Below are 20,181 nucleotides of genomic sequence, written 5' to 3' on the forward strand. Positions count from 1 at the left end.
GAGGCAGTTTAAAGTGGTACAGATTGCAAAAAAATATAACCTTATTTCTAACAATAGAAAATTTACTACATTTTCTTCAAAAACTACTTTGTTACCTTTTCAGACAAGACAAGCTTAAGTTTGTCAATTTTTGTACAGGGCTGAAATGCTGATAGTATTTTGTCATGCATACGTTTTTTCACAATTCTTCTACTTACTTCAGCCAATCATACTCATACTTAATTTAAATTGGTTAGTGCGATGTTTCATGCCAAAATTATTCACCTGAGTTTATCTAGTGGTGGTCTCTTAATTTTGATTTTTGTTATTGCGTACTATAGATAAAAAGTGACAATTTTAAGATGAGAGATAATAACAAAATGTACACTTTCAGTAGTTTATTAATTGTTGTGTGAATCATTGAGCACCTGATTAGTAAGCTTTAAAGTAAGTTTATCTAAGTAAGCTGGTCTTAAGTTTATCTACACAACAGAAACTATTTACGTAAATGATTATCATAAACTTTGCATGATATTTAATATTTGATTTGCACTGTGTCAAGTACATATGGTTATTTTTCAGATGTTTACATGTACAGTCTCACGTGTATACAAATAAAATGTGTGTACCTACAAAATAGAAACAATTAAAAAACAAAAAAAGATTAAAAAATATAAAACAAAATAATCAAAAATTAAAACAACATATAAGTAAGATAAGAAACTTTCTGCGAGCATGTGACTTTGATGTGAGTTGAGGCTTGTGTGCTCTGAGCACACAGTAGGCTATACGGGACAGGTTCAACCATACCAGATAAGTAGTCATACAGGAGCCAGATTAACAATGCCCAACTCAAGCAAAATGTTTCAAATTACAACAACAAAAACCTATACCAGATCACATCACTTGTAATAGTCAGAATGTAACCATCTACAGAAATTAATTTGCAACGTGAATGTAAAATGACTCATTCTGCATCATTACGATCTGTCATGCAATATGATCCATCGAATATGTAACTAACAAACTCACTCACTCACTGACTCACTCACTCATTCACTCACACACCATGAGCAAAGGTCTAGTCTGCAGGGGGGATTGACATCATTTTGACCATTTATAATGTTGCCACAGCCCTCTGTGATTTCCAACTGGGCACTAATATGTAGAGACAGCATTTCTAAATAGCAATCTGTATTTTACTAAGCTGGGTCTGCTCAATTTTTTTTAATAAACTCAAAGGAAAGCAAGGAACTAGTGACCAAAGGCAAAACCAAAATGAGAGCAATATATTTATCTTTTGGCTTATGTGCAACATGTCTCTATTTATTCAACTTCAATTCTCCAAGCTGTGTGTCAACAAAGTTTTTTCTTTTGCTGTCTATAAATTCCATTTCTGCATACCACCCTAATATCTTTTCTCCCACTGTATACACACACACACACACACACACACACACACACACACACACACACACACACTCATTACTAGGTGTATACTGCACTTAGTCATACTTCACAGGCTATACTGTACAGGTTTATTATTAAGCAGATCACCTGATTAGTGTCAGTAACATGCATCAGAAAAGTTGACATAAAATTACATTTGTTTCATTGCTCATTGATGAATTTGTAATATTAATACACTATATATAATTTTCTGTAACACAGGGAAAAATAAGGAGATTCCACAACCCTGGAATCAGGCAAGCAAATGAGTATATTAATGGAATTATGAACATCTTTCTGTAGTCTTAAAAAAGAAACAATACATCACAGAATATGACCATGAGTTAGTCTTAGCACTAGATTAACATTAAAGCTGACAAAAATACTTTCTTTCCCAAAGCAAAGGAGGCAGGTAAACAGTATGAAAAAAAACAAAAGTTGTTAATTACGCAATGCAACAGAAACACCGTATTATCTGGGGAAAAAACCTGTAACAAGAAACTGCCCAGTACAGTCTTACTTGCACTTTGTACATAATGAGTTATGTGTGCGCTTGACAAGTGTGTAGATTTAACATTCAACTACAATTTCCCATTCAGATTGGTCTTTATTCTGCACAAGCATTTCTCTAACAGCATAATTTTTTTTAATAATATGATAGTATGAGTGGCAGCAGTGTTATCACCAATCATTCACAATGTAGATTAAAGAGACCTCAAATTTACAATTATTGATCTTCTCTAAATCTGAAACTTCCTGGCAGATTAAAACTGTGTGCCCGACCGAGACTCGAACTCGGGACCTAAATCTGTTTATAAACACATGGTAAAGAATTCTATGCATCCCTGTGTAACTACTTAACAGATCTGCAAGCAAAATTGAATATCAGTATGTTTTTAACATTTTCTTTTCAATTTCTCAAGAAAAGTGAGACATACCAATATTGTACTTATTTAGTGTCAAATCCCAAGATGTACTTAACTGGCAGAACATCTCATAACAGCTAAACTTCATGTGTCACACATATGAGAGAAAGAAAGAAAGAGAGAGAGAGAGAGAGAGAGAGAGAGAGAGAGAGAGAGAGAGATGTCAGCATGCCAGTTCAAAGATTTAAACATTTTAACATCATATATTTTTGTCAATTTTAAGAATGGTACAGAAATCAATTGTGTTGATTGTTCCAAAGTAAATTTAGATTATTTACTCTTATCTTAGATCCAACTGTGAAAAACACTTTTTCTCTGTATGACATCTGCTTCAAAGCCACAATCATATAGGAACAGTAAGAAAATACACTTATCACATCCTTTTCTTCCGATTGTGTAGATGATAGCCCATACAACATATTTATTCTGTTATTAACTGATATATGATCATTAGCATCATCATCAGCAGCAGCAACAATTTTACATTAACTGCATGATAAAGGCCTCCTCCAGACTTCTCCATACCCTATTGGCTTCAGCTATATGCATTCACGTACCTACTGTATGTTTTGTAATGGCCTTAACAAATAGTTCATCTCAGTTCTGTCTTATCTCTTTCAGTCCAGCAAACAATCTCCTCTGTCCACCTACCAGGTGTTCACTGGGCAGTAAGTTGAACTCACTTTCATTTGATTGTCATGAGAGCCATAATTGCACCTTCCATTCCAGACTGTTTCCAGATAAATTTCTTTGTTTTGTTCTCTCAAAAATTCCCGATAAACATCTCTCAGTGATCAGTAAACAACTCCCAACATTTATATGGTTTTCGCATTGTAAGTCCACATTAGCAACCTTAAGTCAAAACTGCTACTTCACTCTGACTGTAAACTTCCCTTGTTAGTGATAACAGAAACTTGCTTTAGGGCCCCTAATTAGTTTACCAAAACCACGCCAGGCCAGTTTTACTCTGTCTTATTCTGCCCATCCAACTTTTGTTCCAAATAACCATAAATAAATAAACTCTACTGGTTCAGGGTCAACTTTAATATTTTCTTTTCTGTATGTTTCTGCGCATTATTTTAGCCTTATTGTAACTACTTTTCAGGCCTGCCTCCACACTTACTCTATTGGATGGTTCAAGAAAGTTCCATTAATACACGTTCCTTCTGTTTTCCTGTCTTAAGGGTTCTCTAGTGTTGCAGAGAAAAGCCTTGGTTACACAAAATACCCTCCTCCCTGACTCCTCTTTCAATTGTACATTTCTTACTATCTTGATCAAGTTTAAAGTACACTGTAGCACTGATGAATTTATTTTATAATATAGTAACAATGGTTCAATCGATATCTTGTTTCTGAATACTAGTGCAGACAAAATGGTAATTCACACTCATTGCTTTACACTATAATTTTGTTAGCAACATGCAAATAGTACACTGTGCCACATCCCCTTTGAAAGCCAGCTCATTACTTTGCATGCTTAAAAAGCAAAGGTTTTTTTCTATTTAGTAGGTTATAATTTTAGTGAATACATTACACAGGAGGTGGTTTTTAATGTGAAAGATGTGGTTAATTAAATGCTGTCTTTAAATATCTAACAATCATCTTTTTTTTTGCACCTATTTCTCATCTACATTCAGTCAGGGCAATGTCCTGAAAGCTCAAACATTTAGAAGTAGTTATCCACATCAGATAAATATTTGCTCCTATAAGCTTGGCCAAAGTCTCTCCCTCCTCCCCCCCTCCCCCAACATAAGTACTCTATCTGCAGGACAGTTTCACAAAAATGATGCTGCAATACAGAACTTTATTTACCTTAACCAGAAATTGGTCTGCTACCAAATATAGCAAGCATCTACAAAAATTACTGCCAACAATTTCTAATTCATGGATATGAGGTTCAGATTATAAAAAGTTATTTTGACAATTATGTTCTTAGAATTGTGTATAATGCTCCTACAGTCGCATTACCAATAACTTGACAAATTTATTAATAATCTGTGACACTATGTACAGATTGTAAATTTCCATCCATTTACATGTTAGCTATTGTTCGATTTAGTTACCACTTATCAAAACTACTACTACTACTACTACTACTGTACAAGTAGCATGCACTCAATTAGCAGGCTGAACAAATTCTACAGTGCTAAGTTCTTTGTTCTAAAATATACAGCAAAACTTTCAAGAAGCAGTCAAGTGAAAATTCCAACATACCTTTACTTCCCATGCACCATTAAAGACAAAGTCATGTGACAGAAGTAACCGTATGAAGTGGTACTTCCTAAATAGTTTATCTGAAGAATAAAAAACAAACAAATGTGCATTCTGCAGGCTATTGAAGACAAATGTTATAATCACACCTGAAAATAGTTCTTAATATTAAATTGCAAGAGATTTATGTACATTTATACACATAACTCAAAACAACTGCTCTCTTCATGGTGAAATAGAAAACACCAAGGATACTATAGCAATCACATAGTCTGCATGGTAACACAAAAAGTTTAGTGTCGAAATTCAGACGGAAAAACTAAGAGTGTTGTTGTTGTTGTTGTTGTTCCTATTATTATTATTACACATTGCCCTATAATACTATTCAACAAAAATGCTTTCTGTAGTTTACAGATAAAATTTTCTTAATTGTCGAATACTTGGAATTATTAAGCATACCTTGACAATTTCAGTGCTCTTGATACATGTACCCGTCAATTACCGTTTTATTAAAGTTAACTTCATTTTCATTGGTACACAGATAAATGAAAACTTCTATATAGGATCAAAGGTCATGCAAATAAATTCCTATGCATATGGCTGGGAAGTACATACCAGTAGTAACAGAATTCTTAGTTCAAGCTAACAATATCTAGCATCATTTGAGTCCGAGAGGCATCTTGCTTCGAAACAACAGAAATACTGAGAACTATGGCAACAAGACTTTTATGCATTATGACAGTAGAACACTGTGACAGATTGATACAGGTTTTCAGAAATAACTGCAACCTTTTGCCTTTTTTACTATGATCAGCATCAAGTAACCTAGAGCTCATCATCAGGCAGTATAAAGGCATCTTGAAACAAGTCATTGTAAAATAAAAATTGAGCCATCACAAAAGACGAGTGGTTGTAGTTATTTCTGAAAACCTTTAACCCCAGTAATGTTAATAGCCTCCCTCCCCTCTCTCTCTTGTCCTCCCTCTCCCTCTCCTTCTCCCTCTCCCTCCGCCCCTCCAAGATGAAAGGAAAAGAGAAACTGGTGTTATATTTAAGAGCTTTCCCATTAACGTAAATGGGGACAATTTCACACGCTGATGACCTATTGTGTTATTTCTTCTCTTTTCAACATGTTATTCATCAGTTGTGCTGGGGATAAAAAAGCTTAGGTTATAGAAGCAGTTATTTCACTTGAACCCAGTGCCATCAGAGACTTGTGTCACTTTTATTCATATAGACACAAAGTGCAATTAGTTTAGATTTTAAATTGGCAGAATGTACTGGATGCACTTTACTTGCAAACAGTTTCATCCTCAGAATTTTGTTGACTACTGATAGCAAAGCATAAGGGCACGCCTCTGAGTTACCATTTCCTTGCATTAGTTATACTTTATACTGTAAAAACATGGTCCAGAAGAACTGCTTTTGGATCGGTGTTTTTCAACAAACATCAAACAATTCCAGTCAGATAACCATCCAAAAAGTGTGTGTTCCGTGAATAAGTCAATGGGCATGATATGAAATGCCAATCATATTTAGAGCCACATGAAAAAATTTCCTATGGATATTGTCTCTTAAGCAGTCACCTACCCATCACTGCCTTATGGTAACCAGGGAAAGCAGCAGACAATTTCCATCACCTAAATAAAGTTATTACAGGAAATTACAGTAGGGTGTTATTTAGTCAAGGCAAACCATGAGTTTGAAATGGTTTACCAAGAAGTATATGAAGAACATGACAAAACTCCTGCTCCACAAGATTACTGATGGCTTTTTCCCAAAAGAGAGAGAGATCACGAAAATGGTTACTTCCTTTGATAACTGCACTCGTGTGCTTTCAATTATATTCACTTCACACAAAATATCTGAGAGTCACATATTGAATACAAAGTAACATAATGCTCGGTTATTAGTGTTGACAGCTTTGATAATGTTTTGCAATTAGATGAAAATGTTATGTCCAGCACTATCTTTCAGCACTCTTTTGTCAACCCACATGGTCACTTTCTCATCTCAATAGCTTACAGTCATTGCCACTGCAACAATATGATTGATAGGGGCACAACATTTTAATGCTGGCTGGTGAATATCTCTCATTTGTGGCTTGCAACCTCTGCAGGAAGACATGTTACAAGTGAATGCCTGGATTGTTTTTCCACTCACATGCCAGCTTCAACACCTCCCCGTTTCATTTCCCACTATTGGGACTTTTAAAAATGGTCATTGTAGGTGTGTGTTATTGTTACAGTGTTCATTCTGGCTTCAAATTGTTTATTGACCCTTACTGCTTTCTTTCAATAACTCAAGTCTATATTATGGCATTCTAACAATTGTATCACCGCTACAAACGTCCAGCTGGATAAAAATTAAGTAATCAATAACAGAGTCTGCTTCACTGAGCTGATTACATCATCCCCCTTTGTCACGTGAGTAAACTCAGTTTGAATATGGGATTTCTTCAGAATTGTCAGTAAGATGACCATCAGTGGTTCCACATATACAAAACAGATCTGCTTATTTTTCTCCGGGTTTTCTTTGTTAAAAGTGTCTTTTCACTGGAACCAGGCATAAGCTGATGTTTACATGGATGATCCAAACTATCAGAATACATCATGCTTTGTGAATACTGGATTATCCTCAATTTATTGATCATTTAGATTTAAACCAATTTTTCACAATTCCATTTAAGTATGCACAACAGCCTGGCCACTGAAGAGCATACTGAAGAAAATAAATTATATAAAACAATAAACTAATCGAAATAGCACAATAATAATACAGGGGTAACATATTCAAATGGTTGAGTGCACAAATAGCTGTTTCACATATTTTAAAACTTAGCTACTATTTGCACCCAAGTGTTATTTCAAAAAGCTTTTGGGAGGAACTTGCAAGAGAAGAAAATGTTCTACAGCTGCTTAACATTTCAAAGTCAAAATTCAAAAACAGAAGGCCATTCAAACCTTGCGCTGCACTCTCATTAGAAGACTTGTCACAGCCAAGCAGCTAGTTTAACTAGCTGTAACTTGTTCATGCCTTCCAGTACCCCTCCCTCCCACCTCCTATAGCACTGTATGAGGATGAGGTTTACTGCCTGCAGATTGCTTTACATTGTGACCCCGTGGGGATGTTGCATACTTTCACTGCTGCTGTTTCTGCCAGTTTGTTGTTGCTGTCACTGCCAGTTTGTTGTCCATAATTGTCACATGACTTGATACCAAGAAGAATAACCTATCCCAACATAGAGGTTATATGTTTGGGCTGGTTCTTCTGCTGCGTAAATGCAACAGTTGGATTATGCGTATGCGAGGACACTCTGACTGTGAGGAATTTTGTAGCCTGAGTACAAGTGACCAGCTTCATTAACGTAAAGATTACTTGCCCCTCAGCTCCTTAGTACAGAACTGGGGCAAGCTGCAAAGTAGCCAATAGTGACCCCATCTGGGACCCATCAGTGTAAACTGGTATGTAATTTCAGTATTAGCATAAGCAAGGTAACCTTGACATTAAGTTTTCATTGGAAGAGGAGGGAGGAGGGGGTGAGAGGAGGGGCAACTATTAGGAACACTGTGAGCATACATAGCACATGCACTACTGCAGAAACTGCTAGAGTGGGATGGGGCAGTTAAGGGAAACATTGTGAACTAGGTAAAGGGGCTACACAGTTCCCTAAAGAACACTTCCAAATCCATCTGCCCTGAACCAGACCTGATGGGTTTGATGGCATTTTTTTAAGAATTTTTATTTCTTTGTTCATTTTGCTCTATATGACAGTGATCATGGATGCAGATACTTTTCTAGTTCGCAATTTCACTATTGATTCTGTTACTTGTTGTTTAGCAAGTGCCTTGACAGGAATGTAAGTAACAAGTGGAGTAACATTAAATGGCATTCTATTTTTGCACTTGCAAATGCTAGGACTTGTGCTGTTTCTTCTGACTGAGTCTATGTTGCAGATTTCACTTTGGGTACTTGTTTCTTTATAGCTGATGCAAATTGTGGAGTAAAAGTCTGAGACTGTACTGCTTCATACAACTTCTGCATCACCACATGAAACGTGTATAACAACTCTCAGACTGCATTCAAAGTGCCACTGATATCGAAGGATTCCACCAATGACCAACACCGTCCGAACATGACCGATCTTTTCAAATCAGTATGTCACTCCATGCACGATCACAATGTAGCCAATTTCTTCACCAGAACGTACAGACTTTGGACAACAATCAGCGAAATTCAAATCAGTTTGTTTTTTTCGGTCATAATGGCTGACATGACACACAACGTGCTCTGTGGGAAACTGATAAGTTTACTCAAGGAGTAGTTTGGGGTGAACTGAGGATGAAAAATATCAAATCAAGATGCAGCTCAGGATCTATGAACTGTAATCGCAGGTTTATTGGAAACCAAAAGTAGACAAAATCTTTGTCGGGAATTTTGGTGTAGATTATAACCTTGAAAAATAATTTAAGTGACAAGGATGGTGTATTTTATGATTAAAGTTACTGTAGTGAACTTTTTGGGTTGTGATAGGTGGACATTAGCTGTCTACAAACTTTTGTTATTGCTTACTGGCATTTTTATGCCAGTAGCCTGGTTATTCTGTTTCATGAAATAGTTTGCAAATGTGGTACACAAGTTTTTCCACTTTACAGTGCTTTAGGTGTTCAGGGTTTCTTATTCCAAACTTCGTGCTTGTCTTTCACATGTATGCTGAATGCCCGTCATTGTCTACACCACTTCAAATAAATTAAAGAAAACAGATTTCTAGTGCTTGCTTAGAGCTGTGATTTGAGCTATATTAAAACATCCAATACTCACATTAAAGATGCAATTCTGGCTCAAGTAAAACAAGAAGTGACACTCTGATATTTGACATGGTGATTACATCTTTCCAATGATTGGGCTTCTGCTACATTCTGAAAAGTACAGTTTCAAAGTTTTTGTGTGATATTTTGGATGTTATTTGCCATGCCCTAAATACTAATTTAAAAGCTAATAATTTCACTCCTGCACCCCCAAATTTTGCGAAGTTTTAAATTTATTCTATATCAAATTTTGGAGCTATGCTTCATGCAAGTGTCCTAAGACAATGTAATACAGCTGACTCTCTTTATTACAAACTACATTGAATCTGAAATAATACTGCCACCAGAAATCTTGTTATGTCCCTTCTCAAATCCAATGGGCAAGTGGTCGAAAAGCAGTGAAGTTTCCAGTGCTAGAATTAGATTATCTGAATATACCTACTGCCAGTACGGCATGAATTTACATCGTTTTTAGAAGAAAGTGAACTGGGTGTGACACCACAAATCTACTTTTCATTAATTGAATAATGCTTGCTTACCCACCCACAAATTTTACCCATTCAGCATATAATAGAAACATCTACTTTTTACCATGTGAATTAATCATTATGTGCGCATGACCTCATTAGCACAGGCTTCATACTCTGAAGTCGCCACTATAGCATAATAAACCATACTTTGAATTATGTGTTTTGGAGAGATTCTTAGAGTGTTGTATCATTGAAACTACATATTTTCATAATACATGGGTATTTTGTAAAACTTGTCTCTTAATTCCGATAACGGAAGACAGTGTACAGTAGCCGAAACTTTCTCTTTGAGACAGTTATGACTGATTCGGCACCTTTTTAATAGATCCTACCCTTGGAGGTTTAAGTCTAACCTAACCAGCTCAATCCTGCCAAAAACTGATGAATGAGATCTGATGCACCATGACCAAGCTGTCATTGGACAATGCTGTTGGGCGATCTCTGGCAACTGCAGCTGATGGCTGTTGTCGGTGCTACTATAAACAAAGCCTTAGCCCTTTCTACTTTCTTCTCTTCCATGAATACTGAATATTCTCTATCCCACATCTGATGATGCTTTGAGAAACCTAAACATATTTATGGATCCAAGCATTACACTACTGGGTTTTGAACAGATGGCCCATAATTGCTAGAAGTTCCTTGCATTCTGCATTCCAATTTGGTAGGGCCAATTCATCTTATGAAATTTGAAGCAACTGGTTTTGTGACGAATCAGCAGACCCTCAACCATACTTAGTGTGAGTTTTGCATGGTTTTCTCTGTGCTTCACCTACAGTGATGTAAAAAGCTTAAAGAAGAAAATAACTTTTGTATCATTGTCACTGCCAAGCAACACAACTTGATGGAATTTGAACCATACAAAGAAAGAAGTGCTGCAGCAGAGTAAAACAGGTAAGTAAGAAATGCACTGAGGTAAACAGAAATGACACTTTTATTCAAAGACAATAATTACATTGAAGGGGACCCCAGACATTACAAATTGCAAGACACGGTTTTTAATAATGTACGCGATCACCACAAATGGCAATTCATGTTCTACAACATGCCCCATGCTGGTTCGTAAGCATTTTTTGAGGTAGTGTGTCCCATAGCTCCACCAGCACAGTTGACAACTGCTCAACAGTCACTGGTGATGTGCATCAATACATCTCCGAAACACATCTTCCATGTGCTCAATGGTATTTAAGCTGGGAGGAATAGGCAGGGCAGTCTATTCACTGAATATCTTTTCATTCAAAGAGCTCCTCCACTAGCTCCGTTCGATACATCTGCACTTTGTAATCCATAATAATGAAGTCAGGACAAAATTCACCCCCGAGACAGTGCACATGAGCAACGAGAAGTGTCACAAGGGCATTAACTGGTGAGTGTACCATGTTCAAATATTTGGAGGGCAGTATGCCCATGCAATACTATGTCTGCACACACCATAATACCTGGACCACCAAACAATCATGGCAACACATAATGTTGCAGGGGTGGAAGGACCTTCAAATCTTTGAACAAGATGCAATCATCAGTTAACACCCTTGTGCCCCTACTCCTTCCCCATGGGCATCTTTTCAGATGTGTCTTCGGCCTTCCTTCATTTTTGTGGAAGCTAATGTGTGATCTCGTTGAAGAGAACAGATGGTGGATCTCTTCATATGAGAGGATATTCGGCAAATTCACAGGGCTGCCCCCCCCAACATCAAACCTAAATACCATTGAGCATGTGCATGATGTGCTGGAGAGACGTTCTGCATATGTCCATATGCATCAATGACCGTTCAGCAGTTGTCAGCCGTGCTGGTGGAGGAGTGAAATGTCCTATCACAAGAACTCTTTACCCATTTTGTGACCAGCATGGGAGCACATTGCAGAACATGACTTGCCACCATGGTGATCACACCCCCTATTAACAACCATGATCCCCCTTTTGTTAAAGTCCAGGGGCCCATCATGACTGCAGTGACTTCAATGTAATTATTGTCTCTGAATGAAAGTGGCATTTCTGTTCATCTCATTACATGTTTCTTTTATTCTATACTATTCTGTGGCAGTTCTTTCTATGTACAGCTCACATTTCATTGATCTATGTTACTTGGCAGTGAAACATCATGTGTAATTTACTTGTGGTGTTGGTGGTTACTGTGAATATGACTGCAGGTTAAGATCTCTCAACTTTTCAGTTACTAGTGTGGTGTCACCGCCAGACACCACGCTTGCTAGGTAGTAGCCTTTAAATCGGCCGCGGTCTGTTAGTATACATCGGACCCATGTGTTGCCACTATCAGTGATTGCAGACCGAGCGCCGCCACACGGCAGGTCTAGTCTAGAGAGACTCCCTAGCACTCGCCCCAGTTGTACAGCCGACTTTGCTACCGATGGTTCACTGACTACATATGCTCTCATTTGCAGAGACGACAGTTCAGCATAGCCTTCGGCTACGTCATTTGCTACGACCTAGCAAGGCGCCATATTCTTCAAGAATGTATTCTGAACTGATAATACAGGGTGATTCAAAAAGAATACCACAACTTTAAAAATGTGTATTTAATGAAAGAAACATAATATAACCTTCTGTTATACATCATTACAAAGAGTATTTAAAAAGGTTTTTTTTCACTCAAAAACAAGTTCAGAGATGTTCAATATGGCCCCCACCAGACACTCGAGCAATATCAACCCGATACTCCAACTCGTTCCACACTCTCTGAAGCATATTAGGCGTAACAGTTTGTATAGCTGCTGTTATTTCTCGTTTCAAATCATCAATGGTGGCTGGGAGAGGTGGCCGAAACACCATATCCTTAAAATACCCCCATAACAAAAAGTCTTAGGGGGTAAGATCAGGGCTTCTTGGAGGCCAGTGATGAAGTGCTCTGTCGCGGGCTGCCTGGCGGCTGATCCATCGCCTCGGGTAGTTGACGTTCAGGTAGTTACGGACAGATAAGTGCCAATGTGGTGGCGCTCCATCCTGCTGAAATATGAATTGTTGTGCTTCTTGTTCAAGCTGAGGGAACAGCCAATTCTCTAACATCTCCAGATACTGTAGCCCAGTTACAGTCGCACCTACGAAGAAAAAGGGACCAAAAACTTTATTGGCTGAAATGGCACAGAAAACGTTGACCTTAGGCGAGTCACGTTCATACTGAGTTGTTTCCCGCAGATTATCAGCGCCCCATATACAGACATTGTGACGGTTGACTTTCCCGTTAGTGTGGAAAGTTGCTTCATCACTAAACACAATCTTTGAAACAAAAGATTCATCTGTTTCCATTTGAGCAAGGATAAAATCACAGAAATTGATTCTTTTAATCTTGTCAGCTGCAGACAGTGCTTGAACCAGACGATAAGGTTTCATAACTAACCTTTCTCGTAGGACTCTCCATACAGTTGATTGTGGAATTTGCAGCTCTCTGCTAGCTCTGCGAGTCGATTTTCCTGGGCTGCGAACAAATGCTTGCTGGATACATGCTACATTTTCATCACTCGTTCTCGGCCGTCCAGGACTTTTCCCTTTGCACAAACACCCATTCTCTGTAAACTGTTTATACCAATGTTTAATACACCACCTATCAGGAGGTTTAACACCATACTTCGTTCGAAATGCACGCTGAACAACTGCCGTCGATTCACTTCTGCCGTACTCAATAACACAAAAAGCTTTCTGTTGAGCGGTCGCCATCTTAGCATCAACTGACGCTGACGCCTAGTCAACAGCGCCTCAAGTGAACAAATGTACAACTAAATGAAACTTTATAGCTCCCTTAATTTGCCGACAGATAGTGCTTAGCTCTGCCTTTTGTCGTTGCAGAGTTTTAAATTCCTAAAGTTATGGTATTCTTTTTGAATCACCCTGTATTGTGAATCATGTACCATCAAGAGCGACATTCATCATTAATGGATTACAGTTAAGTATCAAACTAATTACACCTGCTTTCTGAATTCTAATTCCTTGTCATGTTCCAGACCTCACGCCAGTATAGTTCTTCCCTCCTCACACCAGCCTGCGTGAGCTAAAACGCGTGCATTTCGACCTCCACTAGTAACACGGTGTTGGCTCTTCTGCGAACACAACAACTAGCATCCTTACTGCAACTTCTGAAGACAAATTTCATTACAATCTTTAAAACTAAAACTGAAACTATAAATCAAAATTGCTTTCTATTCTCTCTCTCATACATTCACCCTCTTTCATCCAAAACATAAAATTGTGTGTTCCTGTTTTAAAATAATGATATAGTTAGGCATACCAAACAATAAGTCACTATACTGTGGCTGGCTGATCACCAAACAAATGGATGAGCATGCTATCATGAGTATACACTAAAATCTCCTGTGTAACACATTAGGCAGAAAGCTGAACATATTACAAAAGTTTAAAATACGTACACTTGTTTCACCACAACCCAAAATATAGGGAAGATCAGGTGGTGAACCAGTTGTTGCACTCTTGTCATAATGAAATAAATTTTCAGTTAAAATAAGGTGTACAAATATTTCTGTGCCATACTGGGAGAGCCTCTGTAACTCTCAGTGACATGTGGCCCTATTGCTTAACAACAAGTTCACAGTATGTAGGGGGATGGCACATGGTGTCCTTGGCTACTTCATAATTAGTCTCATTTTCCTGAATTCCCATGGTTATAGCAAAAGAGACATTGCCTCAGGTGTCACTGAAGAAGGATGCCTTGTATACTGGCTGAAGACGTCAAGCCGGCAGCTTTCCTGCCATACTATGGGACAACAAGCAGCAAGTTAAGATGTGTACTGCAGAGACATGGATTGAGACCAGTGTTCTAGCCCACTCACAAGATACGAGATATGCTGTGCCCTGTTAAAGACGACTTAGCTCTTCATGTGCCTGCTGCATAAGATGTCTCTTGTGAGTGCGGCAGCATCTATATCGGCCAGACAATTTGTACAGTTGCAGAACATTGTACCGAGCACAAGAGACACATTAAACAGAGAGAGCTCAACAAGTCAGCCATAGCTGAGCATTGCCTGGAAAATGGGCATAAAATACAGTTAGAGAACATGAGAGTCTTGGTTTGTGCATCAACATACTGGGATTCCAGTATAAAAGAGGCGGCTGGGTTTAAATGGAACATTAACAATTTTAATAGGGACCACGGGTACACACTGAGTAGGACCTGGGAGCAAGCTTTAGATACTGAAAGGAAGCAACAAAGGATGCTTAACACTACAGGAAGGCAGAAGTGACAGTTTCAACCATGGCACCAGTCCCTTACGCCACCTGACGTCACTCTGTGACGCAGCACACCGGAGCTGCTATGAGCTGCCCATCTCACCTTCCGCGCATGCATTGTTTTGGCCCTCTCTGATTGGTGCGCGTTATTGTAATCATGGGTAAAAAGAAGAAAATCATGCCAGCCCTGGCAGACAGTAGTTTTACTCCTGACGATGATGAGGAGGTAACCATCGAAAGCTCGAGAATTTTATTCGAATTGATGGGGTTTGAAAACCAAGAGGATTTTATATAGACATGCCACCATGAAAGGCTCTGAGGGCACATTTTACGGCTCCAATTTAAACGCCACAGTGCCTGCAATAGCAATTAATGGGATAATCTCCACAGCAAGGGGTCCTATACAGTGTGTACTATTTATGGACAGATTTTGCTATTTTCTGTTTCACTTCTAGCTCTGTGACCACTACTCAACAGTTGTAGCTCACTATTAAGATGTTGGAGGAGTGGGTGGACATTAACATTCTTATCAAATTCTTAAACTGATTGAACTTGTAATGTGGCACACGGTTCTGATATTAAAAATAATTGTTTATATTATCTGGACATCACTTTCGATCATAGACTAATGTGGCTTCCACATGTAATGGAATCTAAAGACAATAAACTTATGGATATTGATTTTATAGTTATTTGGCTGTAGGTCATATGGAGCAGACATAGCCCTTCAGATCGAAGTTCTTTTGTGTTGTCACTGATTATGGGTTAATAAGATCGTCATGCTTCAAAATTGTTAACGCATTTCATCATGAGGGCCAGACAGTTGTAGAACATCGTCCAGAGCACAAGAGATATATCAAACAAAAGGAACTCGACAAATTGGCTTTAACTGAGTGCTTTCTGGTAAATGGACACAAAATACAGTCTTAGAACACTAGAGTCTTGACTCATAAATCAACATACTGGGATTCCGATATAAAAGAGGTAGCTGAGATTAGAATGAACAGCAACAATTTTTAAAAAAACCAGGGGTACACATTGAGTACACCATGGGGCAGGCTTTGGATGTTGAAAGGATGTCACAAAGGATGCTCAACACTTGTAGGGAGGCAGGAGCGGCAGTTTCTAACATGGCGCTGGCCCCTTGTGCCATCTGACGTTGCTCAGTAACGCAGTGGGCTGAAGCTGCTATGAGTTGCCTGACTCACCTTCGTGCTCACATTCTTTTGGCCCCTCTGATTGGTGTCAGTAGTTGTTATGATGGGTATATAAGAGGAAAATCGTACCAGCCCCGGTAGTCAATAGTTATACTACTGACGACGATGGCAGAGTTAGCTGTCATCAGCTCGAGAATTTTATTTGAAGTGATGTGGCTTGAAAACCGAGAAGATTTTATACACAGAATCGTAACAGATATATCTTAATGCTGCTCAAAAGGGTCATACAAAAGGTGACTGATGCACTGATTTAAAAGCATCCAACATCTCTCTCCTTTTCAGTAACTCTTATTTCTTGTGAGGTGGATAGTTTATTTCTAGATCGATATACACTGTTAATTTTGGACTTTTGAATTCCCAACTCTTCAACATAAACTGCACAGTCCTTTCCACACTGTATGCTTATTTAACCACTTTACCCAACACAGGTAAGCTGCATTCCATATCAGATTTATCTGTGGATTTAACACACTTTCCACTAGCTACCTTTAATTGCATGATAATATAGTGAGACTAAATTAGAGCAGTGGGTTTCCACAGTGGTTATAAACTTATTCAGACATATTTGATGACAATGTTCTCATTTGAAAAATTTATTAGCTTTATTAGCACAGGAAAAAAAAAAAAAAAAAAAAAAAAAAAGGAAACTAAAACTCCCTGCCTTATTACATTCCAAAAGCATAGTCAAACTGAATACAAGTATAAAGTTAACTTTTTTTCATTCATTCATTTTATTATATTCTTGACATCTGGTACTCTTTCATTTTTCCATTTCAATGTTAACTGACACTGGGAACCTCTGGTGCAACAAACTTAGTGTGACTGCCTCTTTCTCCAAACAAGATAATTTGGTTGAACAAAAGAGCAAAATGTAAAGAATACATTTTCACACTGTGACATTATATGAGCCTTACTGTAACTACTCTTTGTGTCACTCCATTTTAGTTTTCTACACCTTTCATTGTCTTTCCTGTCTGTTTCTCACTGCCCCCCACCCCCCACCTCTGTTACGTACAATGCATTTAGCTTTTCACTCTTATTAACTCATGCATGATGTTTTAGTAGTAATCTCTGTCTTGCATATTATCCTGTCTTCCACCTTTAAGCTCTCATGTTGTCAAATCTCATCTGATGCAGTCACTAACAATCAGTCTTTTCTTCTCATCCCACATGTTAAGTCTCCCCTGACCCAAGGTTTGGGTGACTTTTCCTAAATATATCCCTTTTCCTAGACCTCTCCAGTCCTTTTCCTTTGCCCTTCTTCCTCCCCCTTCAAGCCTTCTGCCTGAAGAAGGAACCACTGGCTCCAAAAGCTTGCCATTTACAACAGTCTTATGTGTGTGTTCTGCTGTTGCTTGGTGATCTATCAAATTAATTAATTTTATAATACATTTTGATAACCCCCCAATGAACAATGGACCTTGCTGTTGGTGGGGAGGCTTGCGTGCCTCAGCGATACAGATAGCCGTGCCGTAGGTGCAACCACAATGGTGGGGCATCTGTTGAGAGGCCAGACAAACGTGTGGTTCCTGAAGAGGGGGCAGCAGCCTTTTCAGTAGTTGCAGGGGCAACAGTTTGGATTATTGACTGATCTGGCCTTGCAACACTAACCAAAACGGCCTTGCTGTGCTGGTACTGCAAACGGCTGCAAGCAAGGGGAAACTACAGCCGTAATTTTTCCCGAGGGCATGCAGTTTTACGGTATGGTTAAATGACGATGGCATCCTCTTGGGTAAAATAGTCCCCCATTCAGATCTCCGAGCGGAGACTACTCAAGAGGATGTCGTTATCAGAAGAAAGAAAACTGGCGTTCTACGGATCGGAGTGTGGAATGTCAGATCCCTTATCGGGCACGTAGGTTAGAAAATTTAAAAAGGGAAATGTGTTAAAGTTAGATATAGTGGGAATTAGTGAAGATTGGTGGCAGGAGGAACAAGACTTTTGGTCAGGTGAATACAGGTTTACAAATACAAAATCAAGTAGGGGTAATGCAGGAGTAGGTTTAATAATGAGTAAAAAAAATAGGAGTGCGGGTAAGCTACTACAAACAGCATAGTGAACGCATTATTGTGGCCAAGATAGACACGAAGCCCACCCCTACCATAGTAGTACAAGTTTATATGCCAGCTAGATCTGCAGATGACGAAGAAATTGAAGAAACGTATGATGAAAATTTAATAGTCATGGGTGACTGGAATTCGTCAGTGTGAAAAGGGAGACAAGGAAACATAGTAGGTGAATATGGATTGGGGCTAAGAAATGAAAGAGGAAGCCGCCTGGTAGAATTTTGCACAGAGCACAACTTGATCATAGCTAACACTTGGTTGAAGAATCATAAAAGAAGGTTGTATACATGGTAGAAACCTGGAGATACTGACAGGTTTCAGATAGATTATATAATGATAAGACAGAGATTTAGGAACCAGGTTTTAAATTGTAAGACATTTCCAGGGACAGATGTGGACTCTGACCACACTCTATTGGTTATGATCTGTAGATTAAAACTGAAGAAACTACAGTAAGGTGGTAGTACAAGGAGATGGGACCTTGGTAAACTGACTAAACCAGAGGTTGTACAGAGTTTCAGGGAGAGCATAAGGGGAAAAATTGACAGGAATGGGGGAAAGAAACACAGTAGAACAAGAATGGATAGCTTTGAGGGATGAAGTAGTGAAGGCAGCAGAGGATCAAGTAGGTAAAAAGACGAGGGCTAGTAGAAATCCTTGGGTAACAGAACAAATATTGAATTTAATTGATGAAAGGAGAAAATATAAAAATGCAGTGAATGAAGCAGGCAAAAAGGAATACAAACGTCTCAAAAATGAGATCGACAGGAAGTGGAGGGATGGCTAGAGGACAAATGTGTGGATGTAGAGGCTTATCTCACTAGGGGTAAGGTAGGTACTGCCTACAGGAAAATTAAAGAGACCTTTGGAGATAAGAGAGCCACTTGTATGAATACCAAAAGCTCAGATGGAAACCCAGTTCTAAGCAAAGAAGGGAAAGCAGAAAGGTGGAAGGAGTATATAGAGGGTCTATACAAGGGCGATGTACTTGAGGACAATATTATGGAAATGGAAGAAGATGTAGATGAAGATGAAATGGGAGATATGATACTGCGTGAAGAGTTTGACAGAGCACTGAAAGACCTGAGTCGAAACAAGGACACGGGAGTAAACAACATTCCATTAGAACTACTGACAGTCTTGGGAGAGCCAATCCCGACAAAACTCTACCATCTGGTGAGCAAGATGTATGAGACAGGCGAAATACCCTCAGACTTCAAGAATAATATAATAATTCTATTCCCAAAGGAAGCAGGTGTTGACAGATGTGAAAATTACCGAACAGTCAGTTTAATAAGCCACGGCTGCAAAATACTAACGCGAATTCTTTACAGACAAATGGAAAAACTAGTAGAAGCCAACCTCAGGGAAGATCAGTTTGGATGCTGTAGAAATATCGGAACACGTGAGGCAATACTGACCCTACGACTTATCTTAGAAGCTAGATTAAGGAAAGGCAGACCTACGTTTCTAGCATTTGTAGACTTGAAGAAAGCTTTTGATAATGTTGACTGTTGTAGCCTCTCCCCGATGTTATTCAATCTCTGTATTGAGCAAGCAGTGAAGGAAACAAAAGAAAAATTCGGAGTAGGTATTAAATTCCATGGAGAAGAAATAAAAGCTTTGAGGTTAGCCGATGACATTGTAATTCTGTCAGAGACAGCAAAGGACTTGGAAGAGCAGTTGAACGGAATGGATAGTGTCTTGAAATGAGGATATAAGATGAACATCAACAAAAGCAAACCAAGGATAATGGAATGTAGTCGAATTAAGTCAGGTGATGCTGAGGGAATTAGATTAG

At 38.6% G+C, this 20,181-nt stretch overlaps 1 protein-coding gene across 2 annotated transcripts in view; it reads right to left on the bottom strand.

The window, feature by feature from the left end:
* LOC126348162 (dihydroxyacetone phosphate acyltransferase) overlaps positions 1–20,181 on the bottom strand; it is a 113,417-nt gene that overhangs the window by 49,150 nt on the left and 44,086 nt on the right. For both annotated transcript variants that reach the window (XM_050002332.1, XM_050002331.1), the window contains exon 10: positions 4,569–4,648. In XM_050002332.1, coding sequence (XP_049858289.1) covers positions 4,569–4,648 — 80 coding nt within the window. The remainder of the gene's footprint in view (positions 1–4,568; positions 4,649–20,181) is intronic.

The sequence above is a fragment of the Schistocerca gregaria genome, chromosome 1 (genome assembly GCF_023897955.1).
Source record: "Schistocerca gregaria isolate iqSchGreg1 chromosome 1, iqSchGreg1.2, whole genome shotgun sequence".
In the NCBI taxonomy this organism is placed as follows: Eukaryota; Metazoa; Arthropoda; class Insecta; order Orthoptera; family Acrididae; genus Schistocerca; species Schistocerca gregaria.